The sequence below is a fragment of the Neodiprion pinetum genome, chromosome 3, assembly GCF_021155775.2.
Source record: "Neodiprion pinetum isolate iyNeoPine1 chromosome 3, iyNeoPine1.2, whole genome shotgun sequence".
Classification (NCBI taxonomy): domain Eukaryota; kingdom Metazoa; phylum Arthropoda; class Insecta; order Hymenoptera; family Diprionidae; genus Neodiprion; species Neodiprion pinetum.
This window is the reverse complement of record NC_060234.1, coordinates 23,564,253-23,584,333: the sequence shown is the minus strand read 5'-3', so window position 1 is coordinate 23,584,333 and position 20,081 is coordinate 23,564,253. Positions and strand designations below refer to the sequence as shown.

Genomic DNA, 20,081 nt, shown 5'->3' with positions numbered 1-20,081 from the left:
CGTGACAAATATTAATCATCGGTGGGTGTTTGCTTAATTTCATTCAAATTTGTTTAATATATGTATAATACAAAATATTATCTTTAATTTCTGCCAAATTAAGAGTATTTGACTATGATCTCAGTTCGAATATAGCTAAATTTTACTCATTAAAGGACAATACAGAACCTACATACTATTACGGACCCGTTGGGTATGAAATAGAGAGAATGGAAAAAGAGACACGTTAGGTGCATATTCGAATCGATTACTTTCCCCGCCTTATTTGAAATCTCTATCCTGATATCACCTTTTGTCGACTTTTGTCACACCAGAACAAGAGGTTGAAAAGATCACTATTCGTGATGTTTGCTTATTTTAACTGTAGTTGAATCAGATACAATTCTACCGTAAATACAGGAACACCTTACACAATGCCAACATTTACTTCCGAATTGTGATTCTCATTTTAGCCTCTATACTGGTACACATTCGTTGATTTGAGCCAGTTGACCATTTTCAGTAGAAAGCTGAAATCAATTTCCCCAAATCCAATCTTTTTTTGGTGAACTTGAGAACAGATACACGTTTTCATAATTGTAGACCATACGACGCATAAAAATGAACTGAAAAGTTGTAAGATTAATTTTCTTATAGCTCCGATGATTTGCCAGTCTTCTGAGTAGTTTTTTCTTTCTTCTCAATCAGACCGACGAACGACCAGAAGTCGTCAGCAAGAAGCTGAGGCTCTTCAAAAGCTGCAAAGTGGCCACCGCGAGGTAGATGGTTTATTTGAATCATGTTTGCGTATCTCGATCGAAGAATAGCCTCCGATTGGTAAAAGATTTCGTGCGGAAATATGGCGCAGGCTAGCGGTGTGTGGATCGGAATGCTGTAGACAATGATTGCGAAGTCAGAAAAGAGGTTATTCCCTAGTTACATTTTCAAACAGCGGAATAAATCATTTCATTTGCACACTCACGAGTCTATTCTCAGGTTAAAATGAGCCTTGTTGAAACTCTCTGAGTACAAGCGCATGCTAGTTGTGATCGAATTTGTCACCCAGTAGACCATAACATTGTCCAAAAGCTCATCGATATTGAATTTTTCAAGCAAGCGACCGTCTTTGCTGAATCGGAATTCCGGATTTGTCCACGTGCTGAATTTCTCTAAAATGTAAGCGGCTAAACCAGCTGGCGAGTCGGTGAGCGCTGTGCCTAAAAACAATGCGTAAGTAGTTTGTTAGTAGGCATTAATTAACGGTATGTATTTCCAACTCATAATTAGACACAGGATCTGATTTTTCTGGATTTCTTTTTATACCAATGGTGTCAGGTTTGGTGGCTTGAAGGTGTAGGTATCCCGATTCTTCGAGCATACGTGACCAGTGATGACTAAGAGGGTACATTTTGGACCAGTGTTCATCGCTGATGGTCAAAGACGGGACGAACGAACCGAAAATTGTCCAAATAGTGGCCGAAGGTGCGAATGAGAAGCATGCATTCAAGTGTATTCCAAAAACGCTGGAATTGCAGAAGAGCCAGTATCAATTTCCGACTATCATATCTCTCGTTCGTACAGATTTTGACTCTGAGAAGAAAGGTGAAAATGACTACCTATCAGGAAAAAGGACTCCCATATTTGCGGTAATAAGACTGCCCCAATCCCCACCTTGGGTGTAGAATTTCTCGAATCCAAGTCTGCTCATCAGGTTCTTCAATACTACTGACATCTGTGAATGTGTGTATAGTCAATGACTTGGCTTTTACGATAAACTTCAGGTCGTAATCAAGGTGTAGTTTGAAGTTTCGATCATACCTGAGCATTACCTAATCCGGGGCGAATCGCGGCATCGGAAAATCCGTACCCTGGAAGCGATGGCGCTATCACTTCAAAGACGAAGTCATTGTTGGAACGTGGCGTTGTGAGAAGAGGGATGATCTTTTGAAACTCGACGACCGATCCAGGCCAGCCATGGACCAGCAATAGAGGAAGAACTTTCACAGAACTACCTTTAGGAACCGTAGGCTTTACATGGTAGAAGTGGATGTCCAAACCTGTGGAGAGTAATCATTCATCATCACGATCGATAATACCAGAATTTTTCTACTTTTGACTACAGATGCAGGTGCAGTAATTCACCTTGAATGTTAGTTTTGAACTGAGGATACTTGTTCAGGAGGGTTTGACGTTCCGTCCAGTTGTACTTTGTCCTCCAGTACTCTAGTACGGTTTGGAGGTGCTCGCTGTTCACGCCGTAAGTCCATCCTGCACTATCCAGTGGCTTTCGCAAAGATCGTGTCCTACTCAGGCGTGCGTTGAGGTCATCAATAATCTGTCCGAAATGTTATCAGTTTCACAATTCACAATCTCCCGAAACGATTGGTTAAAGTAGTTGTTACTTAACGAACAAGAAGAGGATAACTGTTAAAAAAGATGAAATATCGAGGAGGACAATCCTCCGATGAATACAAGAATTCCGAATGGCAGTAAGAAAGAATAGTAATTACTTCAGGCCAGCGAGAAATAGTTATTTTTGTCTTAGAATAAATCCTTTCAGTCAGGCAATGTAAATGGTATTGAAAAAGGAAAATAACAGTTTTAAAAAAAAGTAGCAGCAGCCCTTGCATTTGATGTGCTAACCTCTTTTGGGACGTCAATTTTGAATAGACGGATATTAGTGTTAACTATGCGTGACTCTCCAGGTCCCCAGTGTTGGTCAGTCGGTATATTTGGTACTTCGGGCACATCGGCGTACGAGCTGTAACAAAGCATACGATTTATCGTATTACGTAATCTTATGGGTCCAAGTGTCGTGCCCCCTTCGCCCCCGTCTTCCGTGGTAGCAAACTTTATATAAATGAAGTAATATATGCAGGTAAATTCTAATATCACAAACATCTAGAAAAATTGTTTGTTGTGTATGAATTTCATTTCATCATAAGCGATTTGCGTAGTTATGAATATTTATGTGACTAACGATAAAGAGTATAATCCTTATGAACAGTCGTTCAAGTTTTATTAATTTTCAACTTCTTAACAACCAAATAATCATAAGTTATGATCACGACGCACGATGTATTCCGAATATTAAAAAGCAAACTGTGTTGGGAATGTTAATCATTCGTAAAACGTACTGTGTGCGAACAAAAAATCACCGATCATTCCAGAAGAAGGCAATTGTGATTTTACTGAGTTTAAATAGTATATGCAGCATTCCACCCCAAATCGACCAGGGTCTGACCCGTGGCCTGTTGGATTTGGTCTGCGATTTTTTAACTAGTTGTTTCAACCCTAAAAATCCCTGAAAAAAGTTTTCAAACAGTTTTTCAGTAAAGGAAAGTTTGATTTCAAATCTCTTTGAGGCTTTATGATTCATAAAAATCGGAAATGTATGTTTGAAACTACTGATTTTTGGAACTTGTGTCCGTGAGAACTTTTGATCGCAAGGATATGTGCGTACTTAAAGTGCAGCGAATTCGACCGGGAGCTAATTTTCTTTATCTTACTTTTTATTTTTAAAATCAACATGTCTTTGGACATAATTTAAAAATTTGATGAAATTCCCAAAAATTCCGAGTTATACATAAAAATGTTCGAGTAGTAACGCATAAAAGACTGACTTACTTCTGATTTTTGATCACAAGTAAAACCAATCCTCAAAAGTTCTCGGGAAAAAAAATCTAGGGTTTGTTACCAACCTGAAAAGCCTTGATACAGCAAAAATCACCAGCAGAACGATGAATACGATTTTCCACATTTTCCCAACTGCCAGCGTTGGTCAAATCCACAAAATTTATCGTTACCGTACTCAAAATATACGCACGAGGAGCCGTGCGGTGGTTCTGCCGAACGGGCAATCACTGCTCACTATCTAAACTCCTACCTCGATGACGGCATTCATCGTCCCTCCTTTATCAGTTTCTCCCACTCCAAGCAGAACGTAGAATGGTAATCAGCTACAATCTGGTCAGACAGTTAGCACCTTATTATTTCTGCGTCGAACACTACGCTATTTGAATGATTTTTATTCGATCATGCGCCCAATGACACTGACCACTAGTAAAGTGTCGTCGAAAAAAGTATGAATCTCTTTTTCTATTCGGGTTCTTGGAATACTCCATGATGTGGGAATGCGATAAGCACTATATCACAGTTGAAGGTTCGTTCTGCTGCTGACCATTGTGAGTAACGTAAGTTGTTTTTTCACGATTACTCTCGTCTAACGATGACTTGCCGAATCGCGTAGAAAAGATCGTTCATTACTTTAGCCGCGTAACCATGACAAAAAATACAGCCGCGATGTAAGAATACTGCTGATTATAGAAGCAAAGCTCTGTGCAGTCGTAAATTTCGACCACTTTGTGGATTTTGGTCAGGCGCGTATTTTCTCCAAGGTTTTCGAAGTCAAATGCTTTCTATGAAGTATAACAGTTTGTAACACTTTCTGACCTTGAAACTTGTACATCTCCAAATAATTCGCTTTTTACGAGTCCCACTACGATTTACGAGTTGTAAGCGTTTCGTAGGAAGTGAACCAGTTGCTCTTAAATAATTTAAGAATATTGCTGACGTAATTGTTTGGTCGCCATCCCGGTAATGACCTTCAGAGTAAACTCATCATCAGTCCAAAAGTACATTTAGTTGCTTATGATCCAGACTCTTTCATGCCTGCAATTACAGCGGTCGGTATAGGATACAGGACATGAAACCGTCGATATTCTGCAGTCTCACTAATTTCGCTGACAATGAGTTAGGTTCTTATATCGAGAGGTTGAAAACTCTTTGAGAGGTTGAAAACACTTTGTCGTGAGAACTGGTAGTTTGGCTCCTTGTGCCACCAGCCGTACCGTTTTTGTTACTCATCCGGTTTGAACGTTCTTTTACCTGAATTCCGGAATTTGAAGGAAAACTATACGAGGTATTAGAATTTTTATAAAACCAAAGAAACTGAACTCTAACAACAGTCACGTTATGAAGATGTTAACAGTTCAGCTATTACATTTGCAACTATTTGTAGTGATATTCATATTTCGAATAAGGTTTAAACGAAACAATTTTTATGACAACTCTTTTCGCAAGAGTAGTTCAGTAAGATGTGTCAACATAAAACACATTGGTTGTTTTGTAACTACATAATTTTTTTCAAACAGTTGAGTTCAGATGGCAGATGGAGGATATTGAAAACAGTAAACGAAACACTTCAGGTTATTTCAACTTTTCAATATCGGTACACATAATAAAACGTATAAAAAATATTTCGAACCCTGAAAAAGATTGTTTTACAATTCTGAAGATTTCGCAGTTTTTTCATTTTGTTTTTTCTTCTCCACCTTACTAACAAAAGACCAGAGATCGTCAGCAAGAAGCCGCGGCTCCTCAAAAGCGGCGAAATGACCGCCCCGAGGCATGTGGTTTACTTGAATCAAATTCGTATATCTCGATCGCAGCAAAGACTCTGATTGATACGAGATCTCGTTCGGAAACATGGCGCAGGCCGTTGGCGTCTTGATGGGAAACCTGAAATGGTTACGGATTCGAGAATTATGCAATAAATATTCTTTTTAACCACGAGTCTTGGAACTTATTTAATAACTCTGTTCGTCAACTCACACGTCCAGTTTGAGACTTCGAGTTGCCGAGTTAAAACTCTCGGCGTACAAGCGCATGCTGGTAGTGATAGAATTGGTCACCCAATAGACCATAACATTGTCCAACAGCTCGTCCATGGTGAATTTTTCTAGCAATTTGCCGTCTTGGCTGAACCTGTATTCGGGATTCGTCCAGGTGCTGAACTTCTCCAAAATGTATGCAGCCAGACCGGCAGGAGAGTCGGAAAGAGCGATTCCTAGAAACATTAATTTTTCACAGATCAGGGTGAATCATATTCAATCTCAAATGAACCGAGAGTTGCATATTTGGTACAGCCTTCTTACCGACGGTATCGGGTTTCGTCGCCTGGATGTGCATGTATCCTGTCTCTTCAAGAAGACGGGAATAGTGATGACTAAGAGGATACATTTTTGACCAATGTTCATCGCTGATAACTAGAGATGGAATGTAGGCGCCGATGATTGACCACAGAGCGGATGACGGGGAGTTTTGCAAGCAAAAGTTTAGGTGTATACCAGAAACGCTGAAAAAATTCAAACTCAGAATCAGTTATAGAAGCCGGCCGCTTTTTTCTTAGATTACAGTTTCGAATCAAAACACGACGTGATCGGAGAATACAGTACTGTTGAAAAAATTCGGGATCACTTTTCGAATTTCTTATCAGAAAAAAAAGTTAGACATTTCGATCAATAAGAGGCACAAATGAATAATCCAAGTGGCATTCGAAAGTAAAACAACTATCTCCATTACACTTCTTTTCAAATTATTTATGCGGCTTTTTTGCATTTACTACAGGCAATGTGAACACTGTTGTTTCTTCTGCAATTTTAATACTATAACAAAGTCAGGTGTTATTTTTTGTGAAATAGGAGTATGAATTACGAAGTAGAAAGGGACTCGGAAAGTTCAAGATTAAGATTTTATTCAGTGTTTCGACTTTTTTCTGCGATTCCTTGAAATGAAATGTCGAGAGACAAAAATAGCATTTTTAATATACCGCTCTTTTTTGTTCGGAAAAAGAGAAAACGGAATAAGGGTAGTTATTACAATCACCCCGTTTTAGGGTCTAGAGAATCACCTCCGACAATTTTTGGATGGACGAAAATCAGCAAGTTGTCTTATCAATTTAACGGTGGAAAAAGTTGAATAAGTATGACAAAAAATTCTAAAAGATCAAATTGAAGCCTGACTGTGCCTCTTTGGAGTCCATCTAATCGTAAGTGCATGTGCAAAAAATAATAATGAAGCTAGTTGTTTTTGTTTTCAATTGTCATCCGTATCATCCGTTTCGGCAGTTTTGTGGCCGAAATACCTAACTTTTAGTTTTAATCATAAAAGTGAAAAATGATCCAGAACTTTTTAAAAGTCCTGTAGCTGATTTACCTCTTGGGATAAAGAACTCCCATGTTTGCGGTGACGATGCTTCCCCAATCGCCACCTTGAGTGTAGAATTGCTCAAATCCCAGCCGAGTCATCAGATTTTTCATCAACACTGTCACCTATCCGTGAAAAATAGGCGTCAAATTTATGTATCGAATTTTGAAGGGGACAACTGGTAGTACACTCGTCACCTTACCTGAGGATTTCCGAGGCCTGGTCGAGTTGCGCCGTCGGAAAATCCGTATCCTGGAAGCGATGGTGCGATCACTTCGAAGACGAAATCCTGATTTGAACGTGGCGTCATAAGAAGGGGGATGATTTTTTGGAATTCGACAATAGATCCTGGCCAGCCATGGACGAGCAGCAGAGGAAGAACTCGGACTGAACTACCCTTTGGGATTGTAGGCTTGACATGGTAAAAGTGGATGTCCAAACCTGTATCGAGTTTGGTTGTTCGCATCACAACGAGAAATCATTTTAAGAAGTTTTACTTTTTCATTTTCATACTATTTCACCTTGAATATTGGTTTTGAACTGGGGATACTTGTTGAGAAGTGCCTGGCGTTTACTCCAGTCGTACTTTGTCCTCCAGTATTCCAATACAGTTTTGAAGTAATCGCTGTTCATGCCGTAAGTCCATCCTGCACCTTCCAGCGGCTTTCTTAACGACCGCGTCCGTTCCAAACGTTTGTTCAGGTCATCTATAACCTACGTAAAACGTAATAATTGCAACAGAGTTATTGCCACCGTGTAAATCCCGAATCTTTTTCAGACCGATCGTGATTCAGGTATTTCTGCATCAGGACAAATGTGGCGGTACTGGATTAGTGCATAACAAACGCGTTAAATGACAATATAATTGATCGCCGGAAAGTGATTACTTAATCAACGACCGTAGCAGCGTCGCTTGTGGCGTACGAGATAACGGAACGGAAGAAATATCTGAGTTGAAATCCTCAGCACGTCGATCAGGACCTGACAATGAGTGACAACTCGCAACAATTTTCAGACGGATCACATTGTCCGGGCGTTGACTCGGCAAGCTCAGGTTTAATTACGTATTTTAATTGTATTATGATAATTCGATGGATTTCTTCAAGTTACTGATATCTGTTGAACTTACAATTGATATTCCGTTTCAACAGTTTGTACGTGGTTCTCAGCTCTTCTGCTTAAGGGGGGGGTTAAGGTTTTTTTTTTTTTTCTGAGACGTTCTGGGGCAAGCTCTGTCACCGGCTTGTTTTTCAATATTTCCTCATGAAAAAATTTCAGAATATTGTTAAAAGTATACTTAATAATGTACAACGGGTTTGACTAAATTTGCTCAATCCATACTTTTAAAAAAGAATTCGCAAAAAAAGTGTTTTTTCTTACGCTGAAACCCTTAACCCCCCCCTCCCCCTTAAGCACGTGCAAGCGTATACAGAAAAATGGTGTGAGTTAAAAATGAATGCAAGAAATGGTGTACCGACCTCTTTTGGGATATCGATCTTGAACGGACGGATGCTTTCGTCGATCTTTGTAGGTTTTCCCGGTCCCCAATACTGGTCACCAGGTAGATTTGGTACCTCAGGCTCTCCCTTGTACCTGAAATCGCATACACCGCAATTATCGATCAATTATTATCTGTACAGTGTGAAACTGGTTTATCTCGAACGGAGTTATGTTTCCAAATTCAAAGTGTTTAAACTATTACCGTGGTTACGGAATTTAGTTACTCACCCGATATATTTTACGAGTCCAACGATAAGGAGCAGCGACAGAGCTCCTAGCTTCAGCATTTTGTTATTTTCAAGTCTATCGTTTCCGACCTTGGAGATAAATGAAAGGATGAGTTGAATCGCGGCGAGAAAAAGACCTGCTCAATGGATACCGGGCGCCAGCAAACTAACGCGTAGCGTGTTATGTCGCGTTATGTAAGGTATGTGAAGCGGTATTCGTTGCCCCTTCCACTGGCCCGATGGATCCCAAGTCTCCACCACCACATTCTCCTCGTATCGTAAACTTGCAGCTACGATTTCAACGTGTGTTCTGGGTCTGGCTATCAATGTCGGCTCAAGATGACTCGATGCATTACAAAAGTAACACAGACACATGCATATTGGGTGTGAGTATAAATCGAACTTCAACGGACGGTACACCCACACTCGGCAACATTGTTTTTATTCACGGTGGCACCCGAGTATGTCGCGTGAGATAAGATCCTGTAAGGCTTAAAAGTCTAGCATTTCCATTGAAATTAAGTTCAGCGATTGATAAAATATACATCTGGATGTAATTAAAAAATCACCCTATAGTATGTTTGTGACGTCCGTCAGTTTAATGCAGATATTAATATGCTCTGTGCAATACATTTTACTTCCTCGGTACTTCCTTTTTTATGCGTGTATAAATAATGAGAACCATTACTGCACCGACGCTGTAATTACTACCCTTCGACTAATCTTCAAATCGTTACGCCTCGGCAATCTTCGGTAAAATTTAAATCTATCGACCGACAGCAGTTTGAATGCGATAAATTGAAAAAATAAGCTAGCACAATTCAAATCACAATTCCGTACATCTATATATCTTCTTTTTTGCCGTATAATTTGGTAAGCAATCGGAATCCGATCTCGTTTAATTTAAGGGTCTGCGGTGTAGCTTGTTTAAACGATGCGCCATGATAAAGTATGGATTTCCGTCCATGATGTCAATAAATAAGTACCTGACTGATAAAAATAAAAAATACACAACTGTAGCTACATTGTAATTATATAAATCGAAATATACCATCAAGTACAAAATCGTATTTTTAACAAATATATTGTTCACAGCTCGGTGGATGTGGCAGTTTGTTTAGTCTTCTTTTTTTTCTCCACCAGGCCAACGAAAGACCACACATCATCAGCGAGCAGTTGAGGTTCCTCGAAAATGGCAAAGTGGCCACCGCGGGGCATGTGATTCACTTGAACCAAATCCGAGTATCTTAATCGTAGCAGTGACTCCGGCTGATATGAAATTTCATGGGGAAAAATGGCGCAACCTGTTGGCACTCGTAGGTTAGCTCTGTAATGAGAAATATCGACGGTTACATGACACCTCTCGTTACTTATACCATCTTGTGTGTGTAACGTGTCGTTTCGTCACTCACGAGTCTAATTTCAAGCTTTGTTGAGCCGAGTTAAAACTCTCGGAGTACAGGCGCATGCTGGTCGTGATTGAGTTGGTCACCCAGTATAACATCAGGTTGTCCAAAAGCTCGTCGATGGTGAATTTTTCGAGCAATTTGCCGTCTTCACTGAATCTGTACTCCGGATTTGTCCAGGTGCTGAATTTCTCCAAAATGTAGGCAGCTAGTCCGGCTGGAGAGTCACTAAGTGCGACGCCTGTGAAAAATGCGTCATAAGTCAGAAAGAATTAAATCAATTTTAATTTACCGTGAGCTCATATATTTCGTGGTTAAAGTGTTAGATTTAACAATTCTTTTACCGACAGTGTCGGGTTTGGTTGAATGTATATGAAGATATCCCATCTCCTCGACAAGACGTGACCAATGGTAACTCAGAGGGTACATTTTGGACCAGTGTTCATCGCTGACAATCAGCGACGGGATGTAGGAGCCAAGAATGCTCCACAAGGTGGAGGAAACTGTTCTTGAGCTGCACAAGTTCAGGTGTGCTCCGAGAACACTGAAATAGAAATTTTACGCAGGCATTTATAGCATCAGCCAAATTGTCGAAGAAATTAGTTCGGATAACCACTTTGTGGGGCGGAGGATGCCAATGTTCGTCGTGATAAGGCTTCCCCAATCCCCCCCTTGAGTGTAGAATTTTTCAAATCCCAATCGGTTCATCAGATTCGTCATCAACACCGCCACCTATACATTGAGAACGAGGATCATCAAAGCGAATAACCTTCGTACCCAACAAAAGATTACGTGCTTTTGGAAGTTCCCAGTACCTGAGCACTGCCTAATCCCGGCCGAACCGCACTGTCGGAAAATGCGTATCCCGGAAGTGACGGCACGACTAGTTCAAAAACAAAGTCTTGATCGGGACGTGGCGTGGAAAGCAAAGGAATGGCCTTTTGGAATTCGACGACGGATCCTGGCCAACCGTGAAGCAACAGCAAAGGCAGTACTCGAACTGGTCTATCCTTAGGAACTGTGGGCTTAACGTGATAAAAATGGATGTCCAAACCTGTTGAGAATTTTTGGAACATTATGATGCTCGATAGTTCATGAGACGTTTTGGATGTTCATTGCGTCGTCGAGATCGCCGGGTACCTTGAATATTCGTTTTAAACTGGGGGTATTTATTCAGGAGCGCTTGGCGTTCCGTCCAGTTGTATTTTTCCCTCCAATATTCCAGTACCGTTTGAAGGTACCCGGTGTTCACTCCGTAAGTCCATGCTGCACCTTCCAGTGGCTTTGTTAAGGATCGGGTTCGACTGAGGCGTGTTTTTAGATCATCAATAACCTGTGCAAAGAGTTTATGTTATGAACTTCAAATAAACGTGGCATGTCACCTCGGTGACAAATTAGGGAAGTATATAAATACCATTGAAAACGAATCCAGGGATTTTACATAAGGACCGTATATTCCTCAAGTCCAACGGTCGCACTTAGTATCAACCGTGGATGCTCATTATCGCATCAACAGTAAAACATGATTGAAGCGTGTTTCTTAAACAATCATGCTGAACGTCAATAGTTATTAAAATTTTCCAACAAATGGAATCTGAGAATGCCACTACTTGTATATGTGAGAAAAAAGTAACAGAATGGAAATGACCAGTGATTGAACATTTGGGTGCGATTCTAACGGAAAGTTTGGACAATTAGTGACGACGTTTCGTGTGCGTCAGCGTTAGAACAAGAAATACTCGCAGTTCATGTACGTACCTGTTTGGGAATGTCAATTTTGAACGGACGGATGCTTTTGTCGACCTCACGAGCTTGTCCTGGTCCCCAGTACTGATCACTTGGTAGGACAGGTAATTCAGGCTGTCCGGTGGATCTAAAATGTTGCATGCTTATTATAAGTTAAAGGATCAAAGTTATGAGTATCATGTAGTGTAGATATTATTGAAATAGATAAAATGTGCACTGCTAGTTCGTCAGTTTCTTTTCGTTAACTGAATCTTGAGAACCAGGGAAGATTGTATCAAGTTCACTAGGGCTATCACAACACATTGTCATTTCAAGTCGACAAGCGATTAAACCTTACGAATTCACCGAACAAAAACTAAAACTTGTCTCAATTACTTACCCAAAATATTTGGCTATTCCGTAAATAAGGAGTAATGACACGAGCGTCAGTTTCCACATTTTAAGTTCGTGTGAATCTAAGAAACTGACACTTTTGACCAAACACTTCAATGAATTTCGCCGGTACCTACTGACGATTTAGTAGCTCCACGTAGGCCAGACTCAAGCCGACTGAGGAGTATCGCGAATCTCTCGAACTCGTATGCTCCCCCCCCCCCCCCCCCCCCTCCCCAACGCCATTACATGTAATTTTATTTTTATTAGATATGACATAATGCAATGCTTTTGGTCAGATAAAAATTATATCTGAACTGTCATGAACAGTGAGTTATTCAATATTAGAAAAGTGAAGTGTCACCACACAGGAGCTATCCATAAACTACGCAGGTAGTTTCGGAGAGGGAGGGGGTTGTTTGATAAAAAGGTACACTAGACTACGGAAGGGGGATGGGTTAAAAATAATCCAAATTGAGCTACGTAGTTTATGGAAAACCCTATTAATCTATAATATATTATGGTAATTTACGAGTACGAATGAAAGTAACTAATACGTGAAAAGTAGATTCGACATTTTGATTGGTCAGTTTTGCAAACTCCAGCTACATTCATTACAGTGAAAAAATCTCATGCTTTATTGGTACACTAGGCATATATTCGATTTAATCGATTATTTTTTCCTGATTAATCGAGTATAATCGATTAATCGACTGACTCGATTATTTTTCCTCAAAATACATTTTTTTTTTTTACTCCCATAAATGACGCAGTGCAATATTAATTTACGTAATTAGAGTATCAATTATTATTATTGTCTTACTTACTAAATACCTATTTGATGTAATAAGTGGAAGATAAATGAATGTTTTCACCTGAAATTGATAAATATTTTTAATGAAACTATAAATCATCTAAAAACTTTTCCGCTATTAAGACTACATACTGAAATTTACGAAATTTTTGTATCATATGCGTTGTTTCAAAAAAAAATACGAAATAATCGATTCGCGGATTCATTTTCACCGATTCAATCGAGTCGTGTTCGATTATTTTTTTGGACTCGAGTAATCGATGCATCGATTATTTATAGCTTAATATTGGTTGTAGGATTGAACATAGTTTATTTGAGACTCTCAGGTGAACAATGATTAAATTTATTCTTGAAGTTATCACTAATTTAAAATGTGAGACGTTTACTTTGTTCCATATATGATAAATGCCATTTTCTCATTTTTGTACATTTTTATTACGTACATTTTTGCAGTCACCAAAACTATCTCAATGATACATAGCTCTCCAGAGTTTCAGGATGACTAGAGACAAACATATCTAGATGAATGAAAATCATAGATTATCATCACGATAGTTTCAAACTTTTTATTAAAGTACAACCCTACCGTGATGCCTTAATCTATAACGACGCATTGTTCATAACTCCGTTGATTTAGAGATCTTTTCAGTCTTTCGTCTGGCTTCCACCTTATCAACAAAGGACCACACATCATCAGCGAGAAGCTGAGGTTCTTCAAAAGCGGCGAAGTGCCCACCACGGGCCAGATGATTCGCTTGGATTAAATTTAGATACTTGGCCCGCAGGAGGGACTCTGGATGATACGTGATTTCATGTGGGAAAAGAGCACAAGCTGACGGTGTGTGCAAAGGAAGTCTGAAACCATCGAAACGAACGATTATGATTCACGAGATACTCTCTCTTGGAATTATTTTACACGTAGAACTATTTGAACATCGCTTTATTTGGCCACTCACTCATCTACCGCCAGCTTTCGGTGTGCCGAGTTGAAACTCTCGGCGTATAAACGCATGCTGGTCGTTATTGAGTTTGTTACCCAATAGACCATAACGTTGTCCAAGAGTTCGTCGATGGTGAACTTCTCGAGTAATTTACCGTCTTGGCTGAATCTGTACTCGGGATTCGTCCAGGTGCTAAACTTCTCCAAAATGTAGGCAGCCAGACCGGCTGGAGAGTCGGATAGAGCGACGCCTGTGAAAATTAAAAACATCATCATGGACTTCTACGAACCTTTTAATCCTTGGTAGTCGAAAACATTACGGATTTCTCGATCTTACCAATGGTGTCGGGTTTAGTCGACTGCAAGTGCGCGTATCCGGTCTCTTCGAGAAGACGGGAATAATGATGGCTGAGAGGGTACATTTTAGACCAATGCTCATCACTAACAATAAGCGACGGAATGTAGGAGCCAATAATACTCCAAAAAATTGACGAGCCTGTTCTGACCATACAGAAATTCAAATGTGTTCCGAAAACTCTGAAACGGTTCAAACATCACGATTGAAATTTTGTTCCTACGTCTGGAATTAATATTTTCTATCAAGCGTTCAGGTACCTTGTAGGATAGAAGATTCCCATTTGTGTGACGACGCTGCTTCCCCAATCCCCACCTTGTGTATAGAATTTTTCATAACCTAGTCTGTTCATCAAATTCATCATTATCACTGCCACCTACGGATTTTTAAAATTAATAATGAGAAGCTACGATACTCGATTCAAGTTACAAAAATCGGGTGAGTGTACGTCTTCATCGTACATGTGCAGAGCCCATTCCAGGACGAACTGAGCCATCGGAAAATCCGTAACCTGGAAGTGACGGCACGATCAATTCGAAGACAAAGTCTCGATCAGGGCGCGGAGTTGTGAGCTGAGGAATGATCTTTTGGAATTCAACAACAGATCCGGGCCAGCCGTGAACCAGTAACAGAGGAAGGACCCGCACTGAACGGTCTTTAGGCACCGTGGGCTTCACATGGTAGAAGTGGATGTCCAAGCCTGTGGCAAGTAAATGTCCACCATCAAGATCAATTTTAAGCATCTTTAGAAGTTTTTTGTTTTTGCATCTATAATTAAAACTACGGCTGCGCGTTTTCACCTTGAATGTTTGTCTTGAACTGGGGGTATTTGTTGAGGAGTGTTTGGCGTTTGGTCCAATCGTACTTTGTCCTCCAGTACTCTATTATAGTTTCAAAATAGTCGCTGTTGATACCGTAAGTCCATCCTACACCCTCTAGCGGTTTTCTAAGAGTCCGTGTTCTGTTCAATCGGGCTTTCAGATCATCAATAACCTGTTGAAATTGTTTTCAGAGTACATGTCAATCTGCTTGGCCACAAACATTAAAATTTATTCACAAGAATTACACGGGTATTTCTCATCGGATAGGGTTGAAAAATCAGAATGGCTGATTGATAGAAGGACCAAAATATCAAATTTGCAAAGACGCGAACATCTGATTCGTAGAATTATCATAATGTATAAAATCCAGGGATATAAAATTGAAAATATAGAAGGTAGAAGTACAGAAAGACAAAATATAGAAAGGTCAAAACGTGGAACGGCAGACTCTAGACTCTGTATACGATTCTATATTATCCAGACGAATTCTGACGATTTTGGTATTCTTCTATTAACACTTATTTTCGTACATTTTAGCAATATTTAATCAACAAGAATATTGTTCTGTTTGACATGAACAGCTTTTTGCTATTGCTCTCGGACTAAGGGACAAGGTAAGGGAATGACTTTTAGAACAATGAATTGACAAAAAAAAAACTTTTCTCCATGACGATGTCTTGATTTTTGTTTTTAAGAATCTTAGTGTCAATAAATTGCATTTAAAGAAAAATGTTACCTCGATAATAAATGCATATGACTCAGCACTAGTGACTCGGGACTTAAACTTCAGAATTTGATGAGAAATACCCACACATTAGTACGTATATATCAATCAATGACCTTTTTCGAAACGTCAATTTTAAACGGTCGAATGCTTTCGTCGATTTTGCCACCTAATTCTCCCGGTCCCCAGTTTTCGCTACTTGGTGAAGTTAGTGTTTCAGGCTCCGTCGTGGATCTAAAAAGACCAAGTCTCACTATTAGATTAGCGAAAAATCACATACTTAACCCCAGATTCCCCAAAACAATGTTTCATCTTTCGTGACTAAGTTGTGCAATATGCACTGCAGTTGATTTTTAAAATTTTAAAAATTTTTTACACCGCTGCCAAACAATTTGAATCTGGCAGACCGTCAAAATTTTAGTCACGTTGATTTATTGATCCACAATTTCATCGTCCAATCGATGTATCTTATACAACAACCAGTAGACGGTTCAATTTGCGATCAATCACAAGTATCGAGTCACATATCACTCACCCAAGGTATTTTGCGACTCCATAGACAAGTAGCACCGACACAAGTGCAAGCTTCCACATTTTCCCAGAGTACCGATAGCACGATCAAAACAGTGTTCGCTGTACGCGGCTCAAACTTCGATCAACTACTTCGTGGTGCACGAGTCTTGGCGGTCGTAGGTATAACTGCTATCTTAACCACTGTCCAAGAGGATTTGAAGAGTCGACCACAGGCTCTATTCTGAAATGTACAGAATGATAGCCTCTAGTCACGATGACAGTGTATTTTAACTGTATCAGTAATTGCTTCTGACGTCAACTTTTTGCCCGAGATACTACCAGCTAGGTGTGTACTGCACCTAGTGTGCGGTACACTGTTCTTAGTCAGCTTATCTATCACATTTCCGTACTACGAGGAGGAGAGAAATTTTTCATGCCATTTCTGTTATCATTGTTCAATTCACACAGTGTTTAATGAAATTTTTTAACTTCTAAAAACAAAAGTTTCATCATAATTTTTGGCTGAAAACAGCGTAAATATCGTCAGTAAACTTATAATACGGTGAAGCGTTCAATGGAAAATCACAGTGATTGCTCGAATTTTAAATTTTTGTGCAATTCAAGGTTTTCATTTACAGGTATGTTTGAAGCACCTTTAAAACAGTAAGACTTGTCAATTTCAAAAAAATTTCACACAAGGCCGCGTCTAATGGTATTCTGGAAAAAGCAGCCCATAATTGCGAGAGAATGAACCATATTTTTTCGTGTAATTGTATTATCATCATGAGATTGATTCGTAGGTGTTTTTGACTAGTGAAGTAATGTTGAGACAACTTGCAGTTTCACGATGATCCGCACTTTCATCAAACGTTGGATATAACCTTGAATTATATCTGACGCGGTGTTCGGTTTGTTTGAAACTCGGATCGTTTGATACCTTCCTACAATCACGAGACTAAATTCTCACCGTTTTCCCCGATGGAATAATCATTAGCCACGCAGGCTGTAATCGTCATATTATGTTTAACGATTCCCAGAAACTTCGGAGAACAAATCGTGTCAATAAGTAGGCTTGAATTTTATGCGTTTGTTGAAAAATTGTTATCAATTAGTTGAAAGTAGTAATAGTAGGCCGTCGAAAGAAACGGTTTCTGCAAACATTGATTAAACATCCCAAGGGTCAATGTTCGGAAATTATAGGAATTTACAAATAATATATGTTTTATTCACCGAACGTTACATTCAATATTTGTTTTACGTCATGCCTGAGGATCGATGACACTGCAGGTTCTTTATCTCCAATTTTCTGATGTCACGTTGCGGGCTTAAACTGATAAGCAGCACCTTCACAACTCCGATCGAATAAACTGATTTCTAGACCAAGTGTACATAGGTATGTCATACATTGCCATTACGCCGTTTAAAGAAAATGTTCAAAGCGAGTCTTCCAACTTCGAACGTAAGGAAAATTCGTCCGACATTCAAATGAAATCGCTCGAATCTCTCTAATTTTCGCCCGAATTAGTTCATCCCGAAAATATCAATGCAGATAGCGAATATGTTTAACAAGTACTGTTAACCGAAGTCGGATGCAAATTTGATGCAACGTATGTGTCGAAAAGAGTAGACATGATGCTGTGCTAAAAGTGTGCTCGATTTACTCAACTCAATAAATCAATAACGCTTTTCATCGGTCTAATTTTTTTTTTTTTTAGTACAGTAGAGATAAATGTTTATAACACACGGAATGTTTTGACAACAGCGAAATGTCAGCAAAGGAATCATAAGAGATTGCAACAATGTATTGATCAGTACTAAAAATATCAAACGCAACTTCAGAGCTCAAGGGTTAACTGGATACCGATTACTGGAATCAGGGTCGGCGACTTGAGCAATCTCAGGGTGCGGAGTTCTTTCGGACGATCGAAGTTGCGAATGGGGAAGATTCTATAAATACCGCGTTTTTGTTTTGAGTAAAAAATTTGAAATGAGAAGATAAGTCTGATAATTTTTATATTACGCTAGTATACGTGTATGGAGAAAAAATTTCAACCATTTGCAATAAAAGTGTACGCACAAGAAACTCAATCTTCCGCGAAAAGTTTATTCAAGGTTCACATTTTTTTTCAATACACATATGTACTGTCAAAATTTGAAAACCTGGGGAAAAGTTGTTTTTATTTGATTTATTTCAGGCATGCAAAGAAAGAAAGTCCGAATTACGTTTAAATTTCATCGGTCATCCGATGAAATTTTATCCTGTAAGATAGAAATTAGAATGACAAGTATACGAGTATCGTCGGTCGGTTATTCGGATGTTCACATAAATCTAGCTTTAAAATTCAAAATTTGAAACAATATTTCAAGGTTTGAAATTCACACGCAGTGAATAATTAGGTTGTGGAGTTTTCCACACGCTTCACATAAAAGTCGCCAGCGCTACTGGTATGAAAATCTCGGTAATAAAAATCTTCACGAAAACAAATCTTTTCTTGGTGAAAAAGAGAAATTGAAGTTTGCTTTTTTAAAATAAAAAATTTCCCGCGTATCGATATTATCCATACTTGTGGTAATTTCGTGTATGGAGAGTTCCACGCCGTCCAGACAAAAGTCGTCAAGCCTGGCTGGAATATTTAACGGTCTTTGAGTGATAGCGATAGAAAGCGCGTGTTTTGCTCGAACTTTGTTAGCTGTTAGCCATGAGTAAAACCTCGTAACGCACAACATGCAGTCTGTAATAAGCAGAAAGCCACGTAGCTGTAATTACACAAATTACGGAATCCCACGGCGATTGCATAGAACTATACTGACAGTTTGTTGTCGGATTTTTAGAGTCTCAACTCTATATGCATCAGCTTCTACGGCTTCTGCCTAGGTGGACCGGAAGTTACGCGGATTTACAAATAGCGAGAATTACTGAGGGAGGGAAACTTGAAGAACATTATAAACGGGTGATTGATACACTGAGAAAATATTTAATTGTCACGATTTTGTAAGTATATTATGTGTGTATGTATGTACATTACGTAAGGCATTACGATAATCCAGCAAATGCTGCAGATATTATAATATTAAACCGCGTTTGTTCCTGGAGATAATTATGCACTGCAATTTATCAAGTTTTTTATTTTCTTGCTCTTGACCTTCGTAATTCACGTTGTTGCGAAAGTGAGACGACGTATTATACATCATAATGATATAAATAGTTAATTCTTAAATATTAATTAAGGTAGTTGGAGTTCGTAACGTTGATGCAACGATGCTGTTTCGGGAAAAATCGTTTTTTTGCAACTTAGTGATTGTCTGAATTTCGGTAAACCTTCATTCTTTGCTTGTGTTTCGTTATGTCAACGTTACTGACTTCAACCTTGTAATATTCAACCCTATGTAATAATCAGTTTTAACCTATACACTGCAAATTCAGTCGTCTGAAAAATAAATTAAATGTTATTTTCGATGATACAATTAATCGTATTCACAGTGAGAAAAATGTCAAATGCGATTTCGCCGGTTTTTACACTATCACATTACAGTCAATGGATGAAACATGTATTATGAATAATAGTAATAAAGAGGGAGAAATTCACTTCACTAAAAGTGATATCAAATATATATATATTACAAGTATAAGTGCAGCATATTTGCCAGCATAATTAAGGAGCATGTAAATATCTGATCTCTTTTCGCGTCAATTGTC

At 39.1% G+C, this 20,081-nt stretch overlaps 3 protein-coding genes across 4 annotated transcripts; all 3 read right to left on the bottom strand.

Moving 5' to 3' along the window:
• Positions 1 to 37: 37 nt before the first annotated feature.
• Positions 38 to 8,875, bottom strand: LOC124213581 (uncharacterized). The gene is made up of 16 exons (XM_046615015.2): positions 8,695 to 8,875; positions 8,445 to 8,559; positions 7,488 to 7,680; positions 7,169 to 7,407; positions 6,976 to 7,091; positions 5,916 to 6,115; positions 5,593 to 5,827; positions 5,265 to 5,499; positions 3,681 to 3,757; positions 2,623 to 2,740; positions 2,122 to 2,314; positions 1,798 to 2,036; positions 1,596 to 1,711; positions 1,303 to 1,502; positions 962 to 1,196; positions 38 to 871 (listed from the first exon to the last, which is right to left on the bottom strand). Exons 1-16 carry the CDS (start codon positions 8,751 to 8,753, stop codon positions 631 to 633), a joined length of 2,811 nt encoding a protein of 936 aa, XP_046470971.2. The 5' UTR covers positions 8,754 to 8,875; the 3' UTR covers positions 38 to 630.
• Positions 8,876 to 9,708: 833 nt separating this feature from the next.
• Positions 9,709 to 12,404, bottom strand: LOC124213582 (juvenile hormone epoxide hydrolase 1-like). Of its 2 annotated transcripts, XM_046615016.2 has the most exons (8): positions 12,225 to 12,404; positions 11,858 to 11,972; positions 11,240 to 11,432; positions 10,915 to 11,153; positions 10,716 to 10,831; positions 10,444 to 10,643; positions 10,106 to 10,340; positions 9,709 to 10,020 (listed from the first exon to the last, which is right to left on the bottom strand). In XM_046615016.2, exons 1-8 carry the CDS (start codon positions 12,281 to 12,283, stop codon positions 9,783 to 9,785), a joined length of 1,395 nt encoding a protein of 464 aa, XP_046470972.1. In that variant the 5' UTR covers positions 12,284 to 12,404; the 3' UTR covers positions 9,709 to 9,782. The 2 variants fall into 2 exon arrangements, with proteins under 2 accessions (XP_046470972.1, XP_046470973.1); XM_046615017.2 differs by lacking the exons at positions 11,858 to 11,972; positions 12,225 to 12,404 and adding an exon at positions 11,514 to 11,632.
• A 394-nt stretch (positions 12,405 to 12,798) lies between these two features.
• Positions 12,799 to 16,701, bottom strand: LOC124213580 (juvenile hormone epoxide hydrolase 1-like). Its single transcript, XM_046615014.2, has 8 exons — positions 16,407 to 16,701; positions 15,988 to 16,105; positions 15,127 to 15,319; positions 14,788 to 15,026; positions 14,587 to 14,702; positions 14,309 to 14,508; positions 13,988 to 14,222; positions 12,799 to 13,886 (listed from the first exon to the last, which is right to left on the bottom strand). Exons 1-8 carry the CDS (start codon positions 16,463 to 16,465, stop codon positions 13,649 to 13,651), a joined length of 1,398 nt encoding a protein of 465 aa, XP_046470970.1. The 5' UTR covers positions 16,466 to 16,701; the 3' UTR covers positions 12,799 to 13,648.
• Positions 16,702 to 20,081: the final 3,380 nt, after the last annotated feature.